Here is a 14,521-nt window from a genome sequence, read left to right as displayed (position 1 = left end):
TGCAAAACAGCGGGTGGGAATGCAGGGGCGGGACGGGGTCCCACTGTGGAAAGGAGGCCCTTTGCGTGTAGAGCACGACGCGCTGTTGTGGAGATGGTAGGCAAAGCGAATGCACCTCGTAATCAAAGCCCACGGTCCTGGCTGGAGGCGGCTAGCACAGACCAGCCCAAATTGCAGCTTTAAACTCCAGATGGAACACTAAATCTTAATGGAGTCGCCCAGCCCTGGAGAGTGGGAGGGGATGGAGTTCTGTCCATCACCCATCTGGAGAGAACCGCGTCCCTCCGAGCCCATCCCTCTGCATTCCGGAGCTCCCTTGGGCGCTCGTTTATCTTAGCGTGATGCACTGCGAATGGCAGCTCTATAAACACAGAGCGCGTATGCAAGGTCCATCGTTACGAGCTTCTGGCCCATCCTGTCGCAAACCAGGGAGCGCCCGATGGCTCCGTCCTTGCAACCGCCTGGGAAAGTTAGCAACAGCAGCCTCGCATTGGAATGCCAAGCAGGGTGGCCGGAGCGGAGGGTCGGGAGGACAAGCCGAGGGACGTAGGATTTATAGAGTCTAGTAAAGAGGAGCCTCTGGAGAGACGGGGCCAGTCTATAAATATCTCGGAGGTAACAGCTCACATGGCGGCAGGCGCTGGTTAGAGCGTTACAGATGGGCACAGAGCTAGGAAGGGAGAGATTGTGGCCGGCTGCTGGCTGAAGGTTCCCATCAGAGCGGGGGCCCAGCGGCTGGCACTGCCCAGGTGCCAGGAGGTCATAGGAAAGATGCTCATGGCAGTGCCAGGGCAGAGGTCCCACAAGATGCAGGAGAGTGAGAGGGACCTGTGAGGGCTTGGCGGTGGCCTGGGGTGAAGTTCCCTCTGCATAGAGGGGCTAAGGGGGCCCTGCCCTCACGCTGGCTCCTCTGCAGGGGGTGGGGCTCAAGTGTCCACGCCCCTGGATCCTGAGCTGACGCTGTGCTGTCAGCTCCAGCCAGGGTCCAAGGCCTCAAAGAGCAGATGGAGACTGACCTGCCCTCGCCCCCAGTTACTGCCCAGCACCCGGCTAGGGGATCAGATGGGCAGATCGGGGCAGGGCGTGAGGATTGGTGGAATGGATCCTGGCAGGACGCAGGGATTGGATGGGGGCAGGGTGGATCTGGGCGGGGCGTGAGGATTGGTGGAGTGGATCCCGGCAGGACGCAGGGATTGGATGGAGGCAGGGTGGATCTAGGTGGGGTGTGAGGATTGGTGGAATGGATCCTGGCAGGACGCAGGGATTGGATGGAGGCAGGGTGGATCTAGGTGGGGTGTGAGGATTGGTGGAGTGGATCCCGGCAGGACGCAGGGATTGGATAGGGGCAGGGTGGATCTGGGCGGGGCGTGAGGATTGGTGGAGTGGATCCCGGCAGGACGCAGGGATTGGATGGGGGCAGGGTGGATCTGGGCGGGGTGTGAGGATTGGTGGAGTGGATCCCGGCAGGACGCAGGGATTGGATGGGGGCACGGTGGATCTGGGCAGGGTGTGAGGATTGGAAGGGGGTAGGCTGGATCCCAGCAGGGTGTGAGGCTTGGCTGGGCAGATCCAGATGGCTTACGGACCCCAGTAATCATTTGTGAGAGGCAGGGCAGCAGGGGCCCCCCCCTCGCTGCCAACCCCCAGGGCAGTAACCGCAGCCTCTGCCTCGCCCAGGTGCAGGATGTTGTGAAGTGCCAGATCGGGGTGTGCAAGAGCAACGAAAACGAGAACTCTCCCGACTCCTGCAAGAACGGACAGGTGCAGATCATGGTGAGTGAACGTCAGCCAGGTGGCACTGGGCGAGCAGGCAGCACCAGGCCAGCAGATGGCCCGGGATGGGGCGGCATGGGGCGAGCAGGTGGCACGGAGCGAACGGGCATCACGGGGCTCGGGCTGGGGCAGTACGGGGCAAGCGGGCGGCCTGAGACCCGGGCTTAGGCGGTAGCTCAGACTGGCCACCCAAGCTTGTTCTCAGCGAGTCGGGAGGGCTCGGACTCAATGGCTAGCCCGTGCCACCGCCAGGCCTGTGACATCCACACTGCGAGCGTGTGTCTGTCAGCCCACACTGGGAATCGCCCCTCCCAGCTGCAGTGTAGCCAGACCCCCTGGGCCCCTGCTGCGTGGCCCCTTTAACCCTGCTTGCCACCTGTGATACATTCATCCCTCCGGGTCTCCCTCTCTCCCCCCACCCTTTGTCTCTCTCCCCCTCTTTCTCTGTTCTTATAGACAGACTTTGAAAAGGACGTTGATCTGGCATGTCAGACAGGTGAGGCCTGGTCCCGCTTCCCTGGGGGGGTTTGGGAGGGAGGCCAGGAGGGCAGTGCTATGTCCCCTCTCCCACCCCTCCAAGCCAGGAATCACCACAGATCCAAGCCATCCTTTTAACAGAAGGGGTGGGGCTTAGCATCAAGTGGGAGGAGCTAAGTGAGGAAGCACCAGTGGGGCGCTGTGGGTGTGGGTATCCCCCCGTATGGGGCTAACAGCCTGGTTTTCACGCCACTTAGGGCAGAGGTAGTCCCCTTCCCAGCCTGACCCCATCCCAGAGTCCCTGGAGGTTGGGAGATACCTGCACATTGACTGTCCACCTCTGACCCACGTCTCCTCTTCTCCCCACCCCGACCAGTCCTCTTCAAGGAGGTGAACGCGTGCAACCCCGCCACCATCACGGGCACCTTGTCACGCATCTCCCTGGATGGCGACGAGGATCCCAAGCTCCACCCCGGCTCCGAGGGAAGCCTGGGCTTCTCCAGCCTCCCGGGGAACATCCCGCCCACTGGCATCCTGGTGCAGGTGCCCACGCTGATGCACAAGGGCCTGAACGAACTCAGCGACCCGCCCGCCAAGAAGGACGTTAACCTGGACAGCCGGGGACCCGTCTACCTGTGCACGGACAGCAACCTGCAGCAGGCCGACTACGGCTGGATGCGGGCGCCGGAGCCGGCACTAGAGAGCGACTACATGGTGCTGCCCCGCCGGACTGTGAGCCTCAAGCCCTTCGGCAGGGAGGAGGGCAGGCTCAACATCAAGGTGGATGAGGTGCCACACGTGGGCAGGGGTCGCTGTGGGGCCGAGGCGGAGGCCTACCCCGGCTTTGTCTCAGTGGACCACATCAATGTGAACTTAAACCAGCCCTACGGGACGGTGAAGCACCCGTACGGCCTTCAGTTCAAGCAGCACCCCACAGTCCGGCAGATCCTGGCCTCGGAGCTCACGGAGCGAAGCCGCACCATGCCACGCACGGTGCCGGGCTCCGCCATGAAAGTGGGGTCGCTTGAGGTGAGCCCAGAGCCCGCTGCCCTGGATGGCTGAGGGGGAGCGGGTGGGCCAGGGACTGTGCGAAAGTGCGCACATGTAGTGGGGTGTGTGCATGCAAGGGGCTGCACAAGCGTGTGTGTTTGAGAAAGTGCGTGCGAGTACGTGTGTATGTGCAAAAGAAGGTGTAGGTGTGCAAGTGCACAAGTGGTAACTGCATGTGCAAGACAGCAAAGAGTATGTGAGAGAGATAGTGAGTGTTGGTGAGCACGTGTGACTGACCGCATGCACGAGCGTGTGAGAGGCCACCTGCAAAGGTGTGTGTGAGAGTGAGCGAGTGCACAGCAGGGTGTGCGAAGCTGCGTCTCGGGGGCTGATAGTGCTGTGACGCGCAGGGGGCCTCGTTCTTTCTCTCACTGGGATTCGTTTGCACCCAGGACTGTCCCGCCCAGCACACATCCCTGCGGTGACCTGGCTTCAAGCACTTCCTTGCCAGCTCTGGGCTGTGTCTCACCCCTGGGGAGGAGCCCAGATGCAGCGCTTGTCTCTTGCTGCATTTACTTTCCCTTTAGCTCACTTCTTTTCCCCAACGTATGTCTGAGCAGGAGAAGGAGCCAGTGCGTTTCCCTGGCTAAGCCCCCGTCCCATGGCTGGTGTCCCCCCTCGAACAAAGGCCCACTCTGGGAATAGTGTGTGTTAATTAACTGCTGGCCGCAAAGCACCAGGGGGCGCTTGCACATCCCTTTTCTGTGTGACACGTCAAAATGATGGCGGCTGTTTGCTGCTGGGAGTGGGGTCTGCAGGAGTCAGGGCTTCTGGCTTCTAGTCCTGGCTCCGCCACTAATTTTTCTGTGCTGGCCACTTCACTGCACGGTTTACCCGGCTGCAAAGTGGGGATAATGTTCCTGGCCTGGCTGGGGAGGTTCGGTTAATACCTGGCTGGTGCTTTCACCTCCACCAAGGACAGGCACCAGCACGGTGTGAGTACCGGGTTAGTATCGCTTTCAACTTCTTGGTGACAGAGTGACTGATGCCAAAGAGAGACAGAAGCCGTGCGGCTGGAGGACATTTCCCCGCTGGATTCTCTCTTAAAGCAGGTCCAATGTGGGGCCTGCCCAGGTCCCTAGCGTCTCTCCCAGCTAGTAACGAGGAATCACAAAGCCCCGAGTAATCCTCACCCCAGCACAGGGCACGTGCTTTGGGCACCAGGCTGGGTCGTCCCGGCTCTGCTGCAGACTAGGGGCGTGACCTGGGGCCAGTCACTCAATCCCCAGCCCTAAAATGAGGTAGTAGCCGTTACCCACATACCCACATCAGAGTGGGCTTGGGAGGCTAACTGCATTCAAAGATGGTTAGGTGCTATAGTAACGGTTGCCATAGCAGTGGTACCCACCCCCTAACACTTTGGGCAGCCCAGGCATCAGCTAGCCTACCAGGGCTGTGGCTAATTAACATATGCAGATAAGGGCAGGGGAGGAGCCTCGACAGCACAGTGCAGAGGGGCCATCGCGCAGAGGGAGCAGCTATGGGAAATCCAGCCAAAAGGGGGAGCTTGGCTGCCCTCCGCTCCTGGGATCGAGTTTTTGCAGGCTGGGGTGTCTCCTGCTGAAGTCCGTGAGAATAGCGCCCACTTCGGTCAGGTCTCATTTGGTGTCCTTCTCCCAGCCCCTCGCCCCAGCACTGCGGCATGTGCTTTTCCCCCTCTTCGCCGGATAAACCAATAAAGATCTTTCTTTTTTCCCCCTCCCCCTTTTTGGTTTTCTTTGGCCGGCGCGTATATTTCACCCCCAGAGGAAGCGGTTACGATACTCAGATCTGGATTTCGAGGTAAGCACCGCCGAGACCCTCCCCACTTCTGCGGTTGGTGCGGTGGTTCCTGGTGCCTTGGCACCAGCACAGTGACGGGGACTCCAGGGGACTCGCAGTATCGTAAGCGCCACCCGGCCCGAAGCAGAGAGGGATTGAGGGTGGCTGGTGCTTGGTCTCTGCAGAGAGATGGGGGCTGGGGAGGAGCCCTGCAAGGAGCTTGTCCGGGTTTGGGGAATAAAATTTCCTCTATTTATTTCTCTCCTGCAACCGCATCCCTGGCCTGATTTAAGCAGAGCTGAGCTCCGAGGAGTTTTATACTAGGGAATAAAGAGCGATCACAGTTGATTAAAATGCCGAAGGGCTGCTGGGAATATTTTCACCAGGTTCATGGCGGGAGCTGATGCTCCCAAACAGGCAGTGTCATTTCAGCTGGTGGGAAGGGAGAACCGCCGAGTCATTTAAGCCCCTAAATTTTGCCCTGCTGCACGTGTGTGATTGTTTCAATCTACTGGGCTGGTGACGGAGGAAATTTTGAAGGGGGGCTGGAGTCCCTCCCACCACTCTGTTACCAAGAAATGTCAGACACCAACCAATGATAACTACTGTTTCTTGTGGGTCCTACAGAAATTCAGTGTGTGAGCTCCCCCTGCTGTAGCAAGTAACAACCATTATTCCCATAGCCCAGGAGCAGGCCGCGGGGGGCAGGGGATGATGCTGTGTGTCCGTGAAGCGGCACTGACTAGAAGTACGTATGTTCCCCCCTCCGCTCCAATCCCTTTGCAGAAAGTCATGCACACGAGGAAGCGCCACTCCGAACTCTACCATGAGCTGAACCAGAAATTCCACACGATGGATCGGTACCGGGCACCTGCTACCAATGCTGCCAAGGTAAGGCTGTCAGTGTTGGGCAGGGCTGAGCTGTTCCTACGTCCCTGCACAGCAGCGAGTGGGATGGGCACAGAGCTGCGTTACCAACCGAGGCAGCTGCCACTCGTCCTTTGCGGAAGCCCTTGGCTGTCGCTCCGCGGCTGGCGTTTGCTGTCTCGCACGGACGGCACCGTGGTCAGCCATACCTTGATGGCGCACAGTTAGCCATGCTGCACAGCGCCTCCTGCTGGGGGAAACCTTGGCGCTCTCACGGAACTAGTGCATTTAAAACACCCCCACTGCATTTATTGTGGAGGCTAGGGCACCTGTGAGCCCGCTCTGCATCCACTGCACATACGCAGCGCCTCCTGCTGGCCGGAGTCGTTTCACCGCAGCCAGTGCTGCCAGGCCATTCCCTTCTGGGAAGGCTGGGACTGCAGAGGCTGGGGGGTCTTCCTGGGGCACCTCACCCTGTTCCCTTCATCTCCCCCTGCTGCGAGGGACCCCTTTGCAATGGGCTTAGGCAGATGGTCAAATCGACAGGTCAGTATTGTTGTGCTTCACAGCCCTCCCACCCCACCCCAAGCCGAGGGGCTGCCTGGGGGCCCATACCACCCATAAGGCACCTGGATGGGTGACGACCGATAGCCGGTGCCATAGGGCTGAGCTGGGGGATGAGGGGGCCTGTACCTTAGTGTCTGACGCTGCCTTTCCTGTCCGTCCCCCCAGAGAGAGAAGCGGTGGAGCGTCTCTTCCGGCGGCGGGGAGAAGAGCACATCCAGCGTAAGTGCCTGGACACCCCAGCCGCGGGAGGAGGGTTTCCTGGGGTGAGCGGGCTAGTGTGGAGCTGCTGCCCCTCAGGAGCCCTGTGCCCCCCGTGGAGTCGTCACATCTGCTCGCAGGGATCCTGGCATGTCGGCATCTCGACCTCATCCTCGCGCTGTCCCTTGGAGGATGAAGGCCTCCCGCCCGCGTGACCCTGTAGTTCATGCAAAGCCTCCCAGCTTCTCTGTCCATCCTCCTTGCCCCCCACCCTGTCTTCACCCCCTCGTAAGTGTCCTGTCCTCCCCTCCCCTCGCATGCTGCCCCTGCAGCCTCCTGGCTCTTGTCCAGGGGCCCTCCCCAGGCTCCATCTTCATCTCGTTCTAATGTGCCTCAGGCTCAGAGATACATGCTGTTGTCCCACAGTTTGCTCCCAGCCCCCCGCCCACCCTCAGGCACATGCCCAGTACTGCCCGCCCATCCTCAGGCGCATGCCCCGTCCTGCCCGCCCACCCTCAGGCATGTGCCCCATCCATCCTGCCCTCCTGCCCTCAGGCATATGCTCCATCCATCCTGCCCACTCGGCCTCAGATACGCGCCCCGTCCATCCTGCCCGCCCACCTTCAGGCACACGCCCTGTCCTACATGTCTGCCCTCAGGCATGTGCCCCGTCCATCCTGCCCACCCACCATCAGGCACACGCCCTGTCCTGCCCGCCCACCCTCAGGCACACACCCCATCCTGCCTGGCCGCCTTCAGGCACACGCCCAGTCCTGCCCGCTCGCCCTCAGGCATGCGCCCCATCCTGCCCGCTCTCCCTCGGGCATGTGCCCCGTCCATCCTGCCTGCTCACCCTCGGGCACATCCTGCCCACCCACTCATGGCCATGTGCCTTGTCCTGCCCGCCCAGCCTCAGGCATGCACCCCATTCATCATGCCTGTCGGCTTGCCTTTGCGTGCCCCTTCTTGCCCAGCCACCCTCAGGCATGCACCTCGTCCTGCCCAGCTACCCTTGGTTACACTCTCTGTCCTGCCCACCCTCTGGCTGCACACCCCAGCCTCCTGTCCATCCTCTGGCTGTTCTGTGTGTCTCGACCACCCAACCGCCCCCTGGCCATGCCCAGGCCTTCCACCCACCCACCTTCTGGCCACGCACCCCGGCTGCCTGTCCACCTGCCCTCTGGCTACGCCCAGGCCTTCCACCCACCCGCCCTCTGGCCGTGCACCCCGGCTGCCTGCCCTTCTCTCCAGGTGGCTTCCAAAGCATCTGCTCTCTGGCCCTGAGCCTGCTAGCTGGTCTTTGCGCAGGGAACAGGAACACTGGGGGAGCGGGGGACTTTCCAGCCTCCTCTTGCCCAGCCCTGGGTCCCCGCCTTCCTGCCCCTTATGTGTCCCCTCGAAGCTGCGCAAAATGGGTGCAAAACATTCTGCTGGCAGCATTTCACTCCCTCTCTGCGCAGGGCCACGCTGCCTCTCAGAGCTCCCTGTGGCTGTGGTGCGGTGCACTCTTACGGCAACCCTGCACGGGGGCCTGTGCTAGTGCAGAGCCCTTATGCCAGCCGTGCTGTGCCGTGCCCTGCCCTGCCCTGCCCTGGGTGGCTCTCTGGGCTCCCACCCAGCCTAAGGCCCCTTTACACTGCCAGGCTGGCACAGGGGACCTGCCCCCGAGTTCTCTGTTGCAGGTACTGCAGGCTGAGTAGCCACACTATTAGTAAAGGTGACTGTAGCACAGTAAGTCCCAGGGAGACAGCCTGGCCCAGCCCCGCAGCCATCACAGCCTGCGGAGAGCAGGCCAAGGGTGGGAGAACGGAGCTCCCTTTCTCCCCAGGCCCAGAGGGGGAGCGGAGCCCCAGCGGGACCAGTGCTTTGGCTCCGATACATCCCCGATGCGTCTCTTTCCTCCACCCCATGCAGGAAGTGACCAGTCCTGAGGAGCAGCAGCAGCAGAAGAACTGGAGCACCTTCAAGGCCATGACGCTCAGCTCCCTGCCCCTCAAGAGGCGGGAGAAGCTGGAGCTGCGCTGCGCCAACTGGGAGCCCCCATGCATGAACCTGGACGTGTCAGAGGGGGATTTCCAGACGGAGGTGTGAGCCGGGGGGAGCTGGGCCTGGCCCAGGCAGCCCCACGCTGCAGAAGGGAAAAGCAAACGAAAGGACAATCAGATTTTGTTTCCCTTTTGTGGGGGAGTTTGTTTTCCTCGTTCGGCCATCGGACTCTGCTCCCCCTGCCAGGGGGGCCGGTGCCCTCCCTGGCGCACCCCCTCCTTTCGCCTTTTGTTGTGGGCTTTCTTTTCTTCTCTTCCCTTCTGATGTCGTCACCACCGGGACGCACGCACCCCTGGAGCCACCCCCACATGCCTGCGGATGTAGGGTCACGCACCCCTGGACATGCGCACGCCAGCCAGCCTCCCGCCAGCCCCACTCTCGGCGTGTGTGCAGCGCGTCTTGTCATGGTGGCCGGCTTGGAACTCTTTTGTAGCTGGGCATCTCTTCACGCAGTGCACCGTGTGCACCTGGGAACGACGCCCACGCCCTTCGCCGCAGCCCCACCTCCTGCCTGCCGCGGGGGGCACCCACCCTGCCGCTCGCTGCCCCCGGCACTGTTCTTCCTCTTCACACCTCTGCCCACCCTGCTCCCCCAAGGCGGGAGGGGGCCCTTTCCATCCCCTAGACTCCGGAGCCCACCTTGGGGGTGGCCCCTTCCCTCCCCGTCCCCTTCCTCCCCTTTCTATCTCATGGGGCAGGCACTGTCTTTGTTGAAAATAAAAGTTCACTCTCTGTGGATCTCTGCTGCTGGGGGGCACTGGCCTCCTTTGCTCACTGTGGGGCATCATCTGCCGTGCTGGGGGGAAGGGGCAGGTGCCTGCACCAGTTCGTTGGGCACTGCACGGGGTGGAGCAGGTGCTGCTGCTGAGGCTGTTTTCCCTCCTGCAACACGCCCGCCTCATGCAGTGCCAGGCAGGGGTGGGGGGGAGCACAGCCCCGGTTCCCTGCTCAGGGAGCCCCTGCCCGGCTGGGTGGAGGGTGGCCTGCTGCATGGGTGGAGGGTGACCTGCACGTGCTCCCGCCTGCAATCCAACTGCAGGGGCTTCATGGGGCACGTGGCCTGCTGCTGGCCTGCCACCTTTTGCTTCCACAGGCTGCTCTGCATCCACCCCCCGTAAAGGCCCAAGGGCTGGCGTGGGAAGGGGAGATGCCTCCTGGTGCTCACGTGAGAGGGCAGCGCTGCTTTCTGCAGCCTTAGCCTGGCAGGAAACAGCTCATGGCACGTGTCACCTTGCAGCCCACACTCATTTCCAGCTGCCTCTGCTGGGGTCAGTCCCAGGCTGTCCAGCAGCAGGCAGGCCCAGGCGCATCCAGCTCCACCTACGGCTGCTGAGGGTGGGCGCAGGGACCACGCTGGACACCCCCTGCCTGCCTGCGGAGCCCAACGGCATCTTGCCAAAGGGGAGAGCGAGGGAACTCCCAGCTTGGGGCCTGGAGCTGAGACTGGGGAGGTTGTGGCTGAGGCATGCGGGGGACAGAGGGATGTTGTCAGCCCCCACGCAGGGGTGCTGCCCCCCTGATAGTGCCCCACCTGAGCCCGATTGTGGGGACGGCACCAGTGAGCAGCCGGGCATTCCACCAATGCTCTCAGTGGGCCCTTTGCTTCCTTTGGAGATATAGTCCATGTCCCTAGGATTGCCATGAGTGGGCAGGGCCTCCCGGGAAAGACGGCTCTTCGGGCAAGGTGGCACGTCCGGTGCCATGCTGGAGCAGTGGGTCTGGTACCGACCTGGGGGAAGGCGCCTCCTGCTGAATCATCCGTCACACCTGCGCTACTGTGCCAGCTAGCACTACAAGAGGGCATTGGGGTCAGCACTGGCTGAGGGGAGAGCCCCCCCAACAGCACTCCAGCACGGCACTGGGCCATTGGGGTCAGTCCTGACCGTCTAGGCTGACATCTCAGGATTCTCAGTGCTGGTGCAGAACCTCCCCTTCCCCACTCCCTCCATCCCTCTGGCAGTGCCGTCGTGTGTTTGAGTGGAGGAAGACCGGCCCAGTGGTTAGGGCTCTGCTTCAAGTCCCTACGCTGCCCCACATGTCCTGTGTGACCTTGGGCAAATCACATCTCTACTACATGCCTCAGTTTCCCCATCTGTACAGTGGGGATAACAGCACTGCCCGGGCTCCCAGGGGCACGGTGAGGGTAAATGTGAGAGGCTCAGAGCATGAAGGCTATATAAGCACCTCAAACAGACAGATGCCTAAGTAATCAGCTCCAGTCAATGATGTTCTATTGGCCTGACAAACTTTACAGGCCTAATACCAGAATGATGGGCATGCTATGACTACATAGGCTAGACAGACAGACGCTCAGCAGTGGCACAGGGCAGCACAATTGGGGGGGGGGGAATGGGAAACCCACTCCCCAAATGGAGATGAGAGCTCTTTTTATATAGAAACCCCCAAATAGACCAGAGACTCTTCAATAACTAACCCCCCAGCGATACATCCACAAGGGAGACACCCCGGTCCCAGCAGTATTGATGCCCTGCTGTCTCTTTAAAGACTGGGGTCCTGATTCTGATCTTATTGACACTGGTGTAAATCAAAACTAACTGCCTCGAAGCCAGCTGGGTCACACGAGAGGCAACGCAGGCCTCGGTGGGCAAGCACTCTATGCAGCTGGGAAGCCAGGGCCTAATTTTTCCAGCCATGCCAGCCTCCCATTGCCTTCCTATGACATTGTAGCTGGTCAATACCCCAGTCTCTCCCCACCTGTGTCTTTTAAACATGGTGGGTAGCTGTCCCTGCCTCTTCTAGCCAATAGGATCAAAGAATCTGCCTGTTTTAGTTTTCTATTGGATGGCCTGCTCCAAGCTCCACCCTAATAGGCGGAGCTTTTGCAATGCTGCCTGGATAAAAGGATAGCAGTTAAGGTTCTCTCTCTCTCTCCCTACTAGTCCTTCCTGTCTGTGCTGATGAGCAAATGGTCTCTTTAAAGTGCCTTGACCCCCAAACTGGGTGAAATGCAGACGATCCAGCAGAGCAGACAGCTCTGGGTGGAAGCTGCAGGTAAGCGAGAGGCTGGGCTGGAACGGCGGGTGAAATGTCCCATGTGATGAGTTACAAGGAGAGTAACTCCTGCAGTGGAGTGAGGCTTGAGGGCTGCAGGCTTTGTAGCTTCTGTTGCCTGAGCTGGTTGAACGTGCCTGGGCTCCTTGCACCCCTCTGTTCCTCAAATGAGCTCTCTGGGTACCATCCTCCTGGCTCCCTACAGCTCCCCCAGTCCCCCCCATTGTCCTTTCCCCCCCATTTCTACCTCTTCACGGGTTCTGTGTGCTGTGTCCCCATGGCTGGGGCTTTGCTGCACCCCTATGCCTTGCTAACCTCACACCTGTGTCCCCAAATCCCCCCCCCCGACATGAGAGGTTCTATGTGCCTCCCCTCCATAGCTCCCCTTCCTCTGTGATACCAGGGGCTCTGTGCACCCCCTTCCTCTGCCATAGTAGGGTCCCCTTTTGCCACTCTGCCCCCCCCACAGTTATTTTTGCCTAGGAAATTAGTCATTCAGGGTTTCCACTCTTGAGAGCCTGAGCAGAGCTATTGTTATGCTGGGCGGCATTCGTGACTCTATAAATTGTTTCAGAGGCACATGAAGCACTGGCTGTGCTAATCTGATGGCAGGGGACCCTGTAGGCCCCCCCATGGTTTTCTGATTGCCCTCTCCCCCGAATCAACACCCTTCAGCTCATCAGTTCCCAGAGCGGCCCCTGGAATTTAGGAATTGGTCACATGCAGGGCTCCAAAGGGATCACGTGCTAGACACCGAGAAACGCCATCAAGTACAAGGTCTGGGTGCCAGGACCCCCTCTGAGGGCTACTCCCTGGTCTGGTGTCAATGTCTTCTGCGCCCTCGGGCAAGTCACTTCCCCTGCCTCGGTTTCCCCATCAGCAAAAAGTGAGCAATGCCTCCCCGGTGTGTGGAGGGGGCTGAGTGTGTCTGTGGAGAACCGATCAGCCAAGCTTGGCACAGATGGAAGGTTCTAGAATAGCGCTGTGCTGCTGGCAATCTGATGGGAAATGGAGCGTTCATAACAAGCCATTTGTTGTTCCCATCTTGGCTTGACGTAGGTGGGAGCAAGCTGCAGTGTACGTGTGACCTGCTGGAAGGGTGTGACAGAAACGTGGCTCTGGCTGAGAGGTTGGACCATCCCTTCCGTCAACCTCCCCCATTCCCCGCACTTCCTACGGCCCGTGTTCTTTACACAATTCCCTGAGGGCAGCTGAAGCGACTGGGATTGCAGTACCTCCACCCCAGAGAAACCCCTCGGTGCTATCTGAGGATGGGTGAGAGGAGGGAGCTGGGAGCCAGGACTCCTGGGTTCTATCCAAGTTCTCTATGACCTCCTGGGTGACCCTGGCCAAGTCACTTCACCAGTCTGTGCCTCGGTTTTCCCATCATTAGTTGTAAGGTTGGTGCTTAAATAAACCTTCCATTGTGTCTAGTGATTTATAGCCAAGGATCTCAATGCATCTGCCACACCTTAATTAGCATCATTATTTCCCCTCTCTGAATCCACCCATCCCAAACTGTCCTTGATCCCTAGCTCCCCGGCACAACAGCCTTCACCAGCGAAATGAAGGCTCCCAAGGGGGCCAGCTTGGTGTATCCACTCTGCTGTCCCATGAAGCAGGTCGTCCCAGGAGCTCAAGGGTTAACCTAGCTGCAAATAACAGTACGAACGCCTCCTTGGCGCTCGCCCTTTGGAACGCGGCTAGGCCAAAGCCCCTCAGCCTGTTTCCCTCTGGCTGGCCGGATCAGGAGGCAGCTGATGCCTGCAGCCCTGCTAAGCCATCACTCGTGGGCCTGGCTGGCAAACTACAGGTCTTCCATCTGTCTGCAGGGGTTGCCTCCCGATGAGATGATGTTTGGGTCCAGGGCCTCCTTACAAATGCTCTCCTCGCCCTCCAGCATGATGAATTGCAGGTGCTCCTCACAGCAACATGCCACCAACTGCTGTAAGCTCTCTTTGCACATGGGGAAACTGAGGCACAGAGGGCGGGTTTGGTGGCCCAACAAAACTGCATGGCAAGTCAACTGCAAAACTGGTGAGAACTCACCATGCAGGACTCTTCAGCTGAGCTAGAGGAGATTCCCCCTCAGCCGCTAGCCATAATAAGGCTTTATCCTCCCCTATAGGGTTCTGTCATGCCCATGTTGTGAGGTGACCCCCTGAAAGTACTGGCTGGTGCATGAAGTTACTTTCTGGGTGCAAGGGGGAGGGGGCCCTGGTTGCCAGGCATGATGTGAACTGGTGGCCTGCTAAAGCCATGGGGTCCCTTCTGGTCTCTGTGCAGGGTCCCTAGCTCTTTCCATGTGCTACCCATGCAGGCTTGGTGCAGCAGGGAAGGGTACAGAGAGGGCGTTGCATGTCGCAGACCCACATCTCAGGGGCCTGAACTGTCACGTTCCAGCTGGCCAGCCCCACAGAGCTGAGCCTGAGCCGCGGGTCTCTCTCTCCCCAGCAACCTCTGCAGGAGTAGAGGGTACGGGTGGATCAGCCCAGGCCTGGATGTGGATGGAGACGGGCTAATTGCAGCCCTGCCTACAGCCAGCCCAAGTGAACGCTGGCTCCCGAGCCCACCTCTTGGGGACTCTGGCTGCTCATTAACTTCACCCTGGCTTCCCTTCTCTTCCCAGCATCGATGGGTCCCATAGGTACAAAGGCTCCCTGGGGCTGCCTGGCTGTGCTGGGGAGGCGATCTGCCACCAGCCAGGGACTCTCGAAAGGTGGCTGGTGGGGCAGGGCTAGGGTCTTGGTGATGGTGCAGGAGTGGATGA

General features: G+C 60.1%; 1 protein-coding gene across 1 annotated transcript in view; it reads left to right on the top strand.

The window, feature by feature from the left end:
* Positions 1–9,477, top strand: part of ADGRB2 (adhesion G protein-coupled receptor B2) — a 100,645-nt gene extending 91,168 nt beyond the window's left edge. The window contains exons 25-31 of the mRNA XM_030539187.1: positions 1,678–1,773; positions 2,230–2,269; positions 2,627–3,279; positions 5,047–5,082; positions 5,848–5,952; positions 6,661–6,714; positions 8,608–9,477. Of these exons, the coding sequence (XP_030395047.1) occupies positions 1,678–1,773; positions 2,230–2,269; positions 2,627–3,279; positions 5,047–5,082; positions 5,848–5,952; positions 6,661–6,714; positions 8,608–8,784 (1,161 nt within the window). The 3' untranslated portion in view covers positions 8,785–9,477. The remainder of the gene's footprint in view (positions 1–1,677; positions 1,774–2,229; positions 2,270–2,626; positions 3,280–5,046; positions 5,083–5,847; positions 5,953–6,660; positions 6,715–8,607) is intronic.
* Positions 9,478–14,521: the final 5,044 nt, after the last annotated feature.

This window comes from Gopherus evgoodei, chromosome 20 (assembly GCF_007399415.2).
Source record: "Gopherus evgoodei ecotype Sinaloan lineage chromosome 20, rGopEvg1_v1.p, whole genome shotgun sequence".
Taxonomy (NCBI): Eukaryota; Metazoa; Chordata; order Testudines; family Testudinidae; genus Gopherus; species Gopherus evgoodei.
The sequence above is the reverse complement of the archived record's forward strand: the minus strand, read 5'-3'. Positions and strand labels throughout refer to the sequence as shown.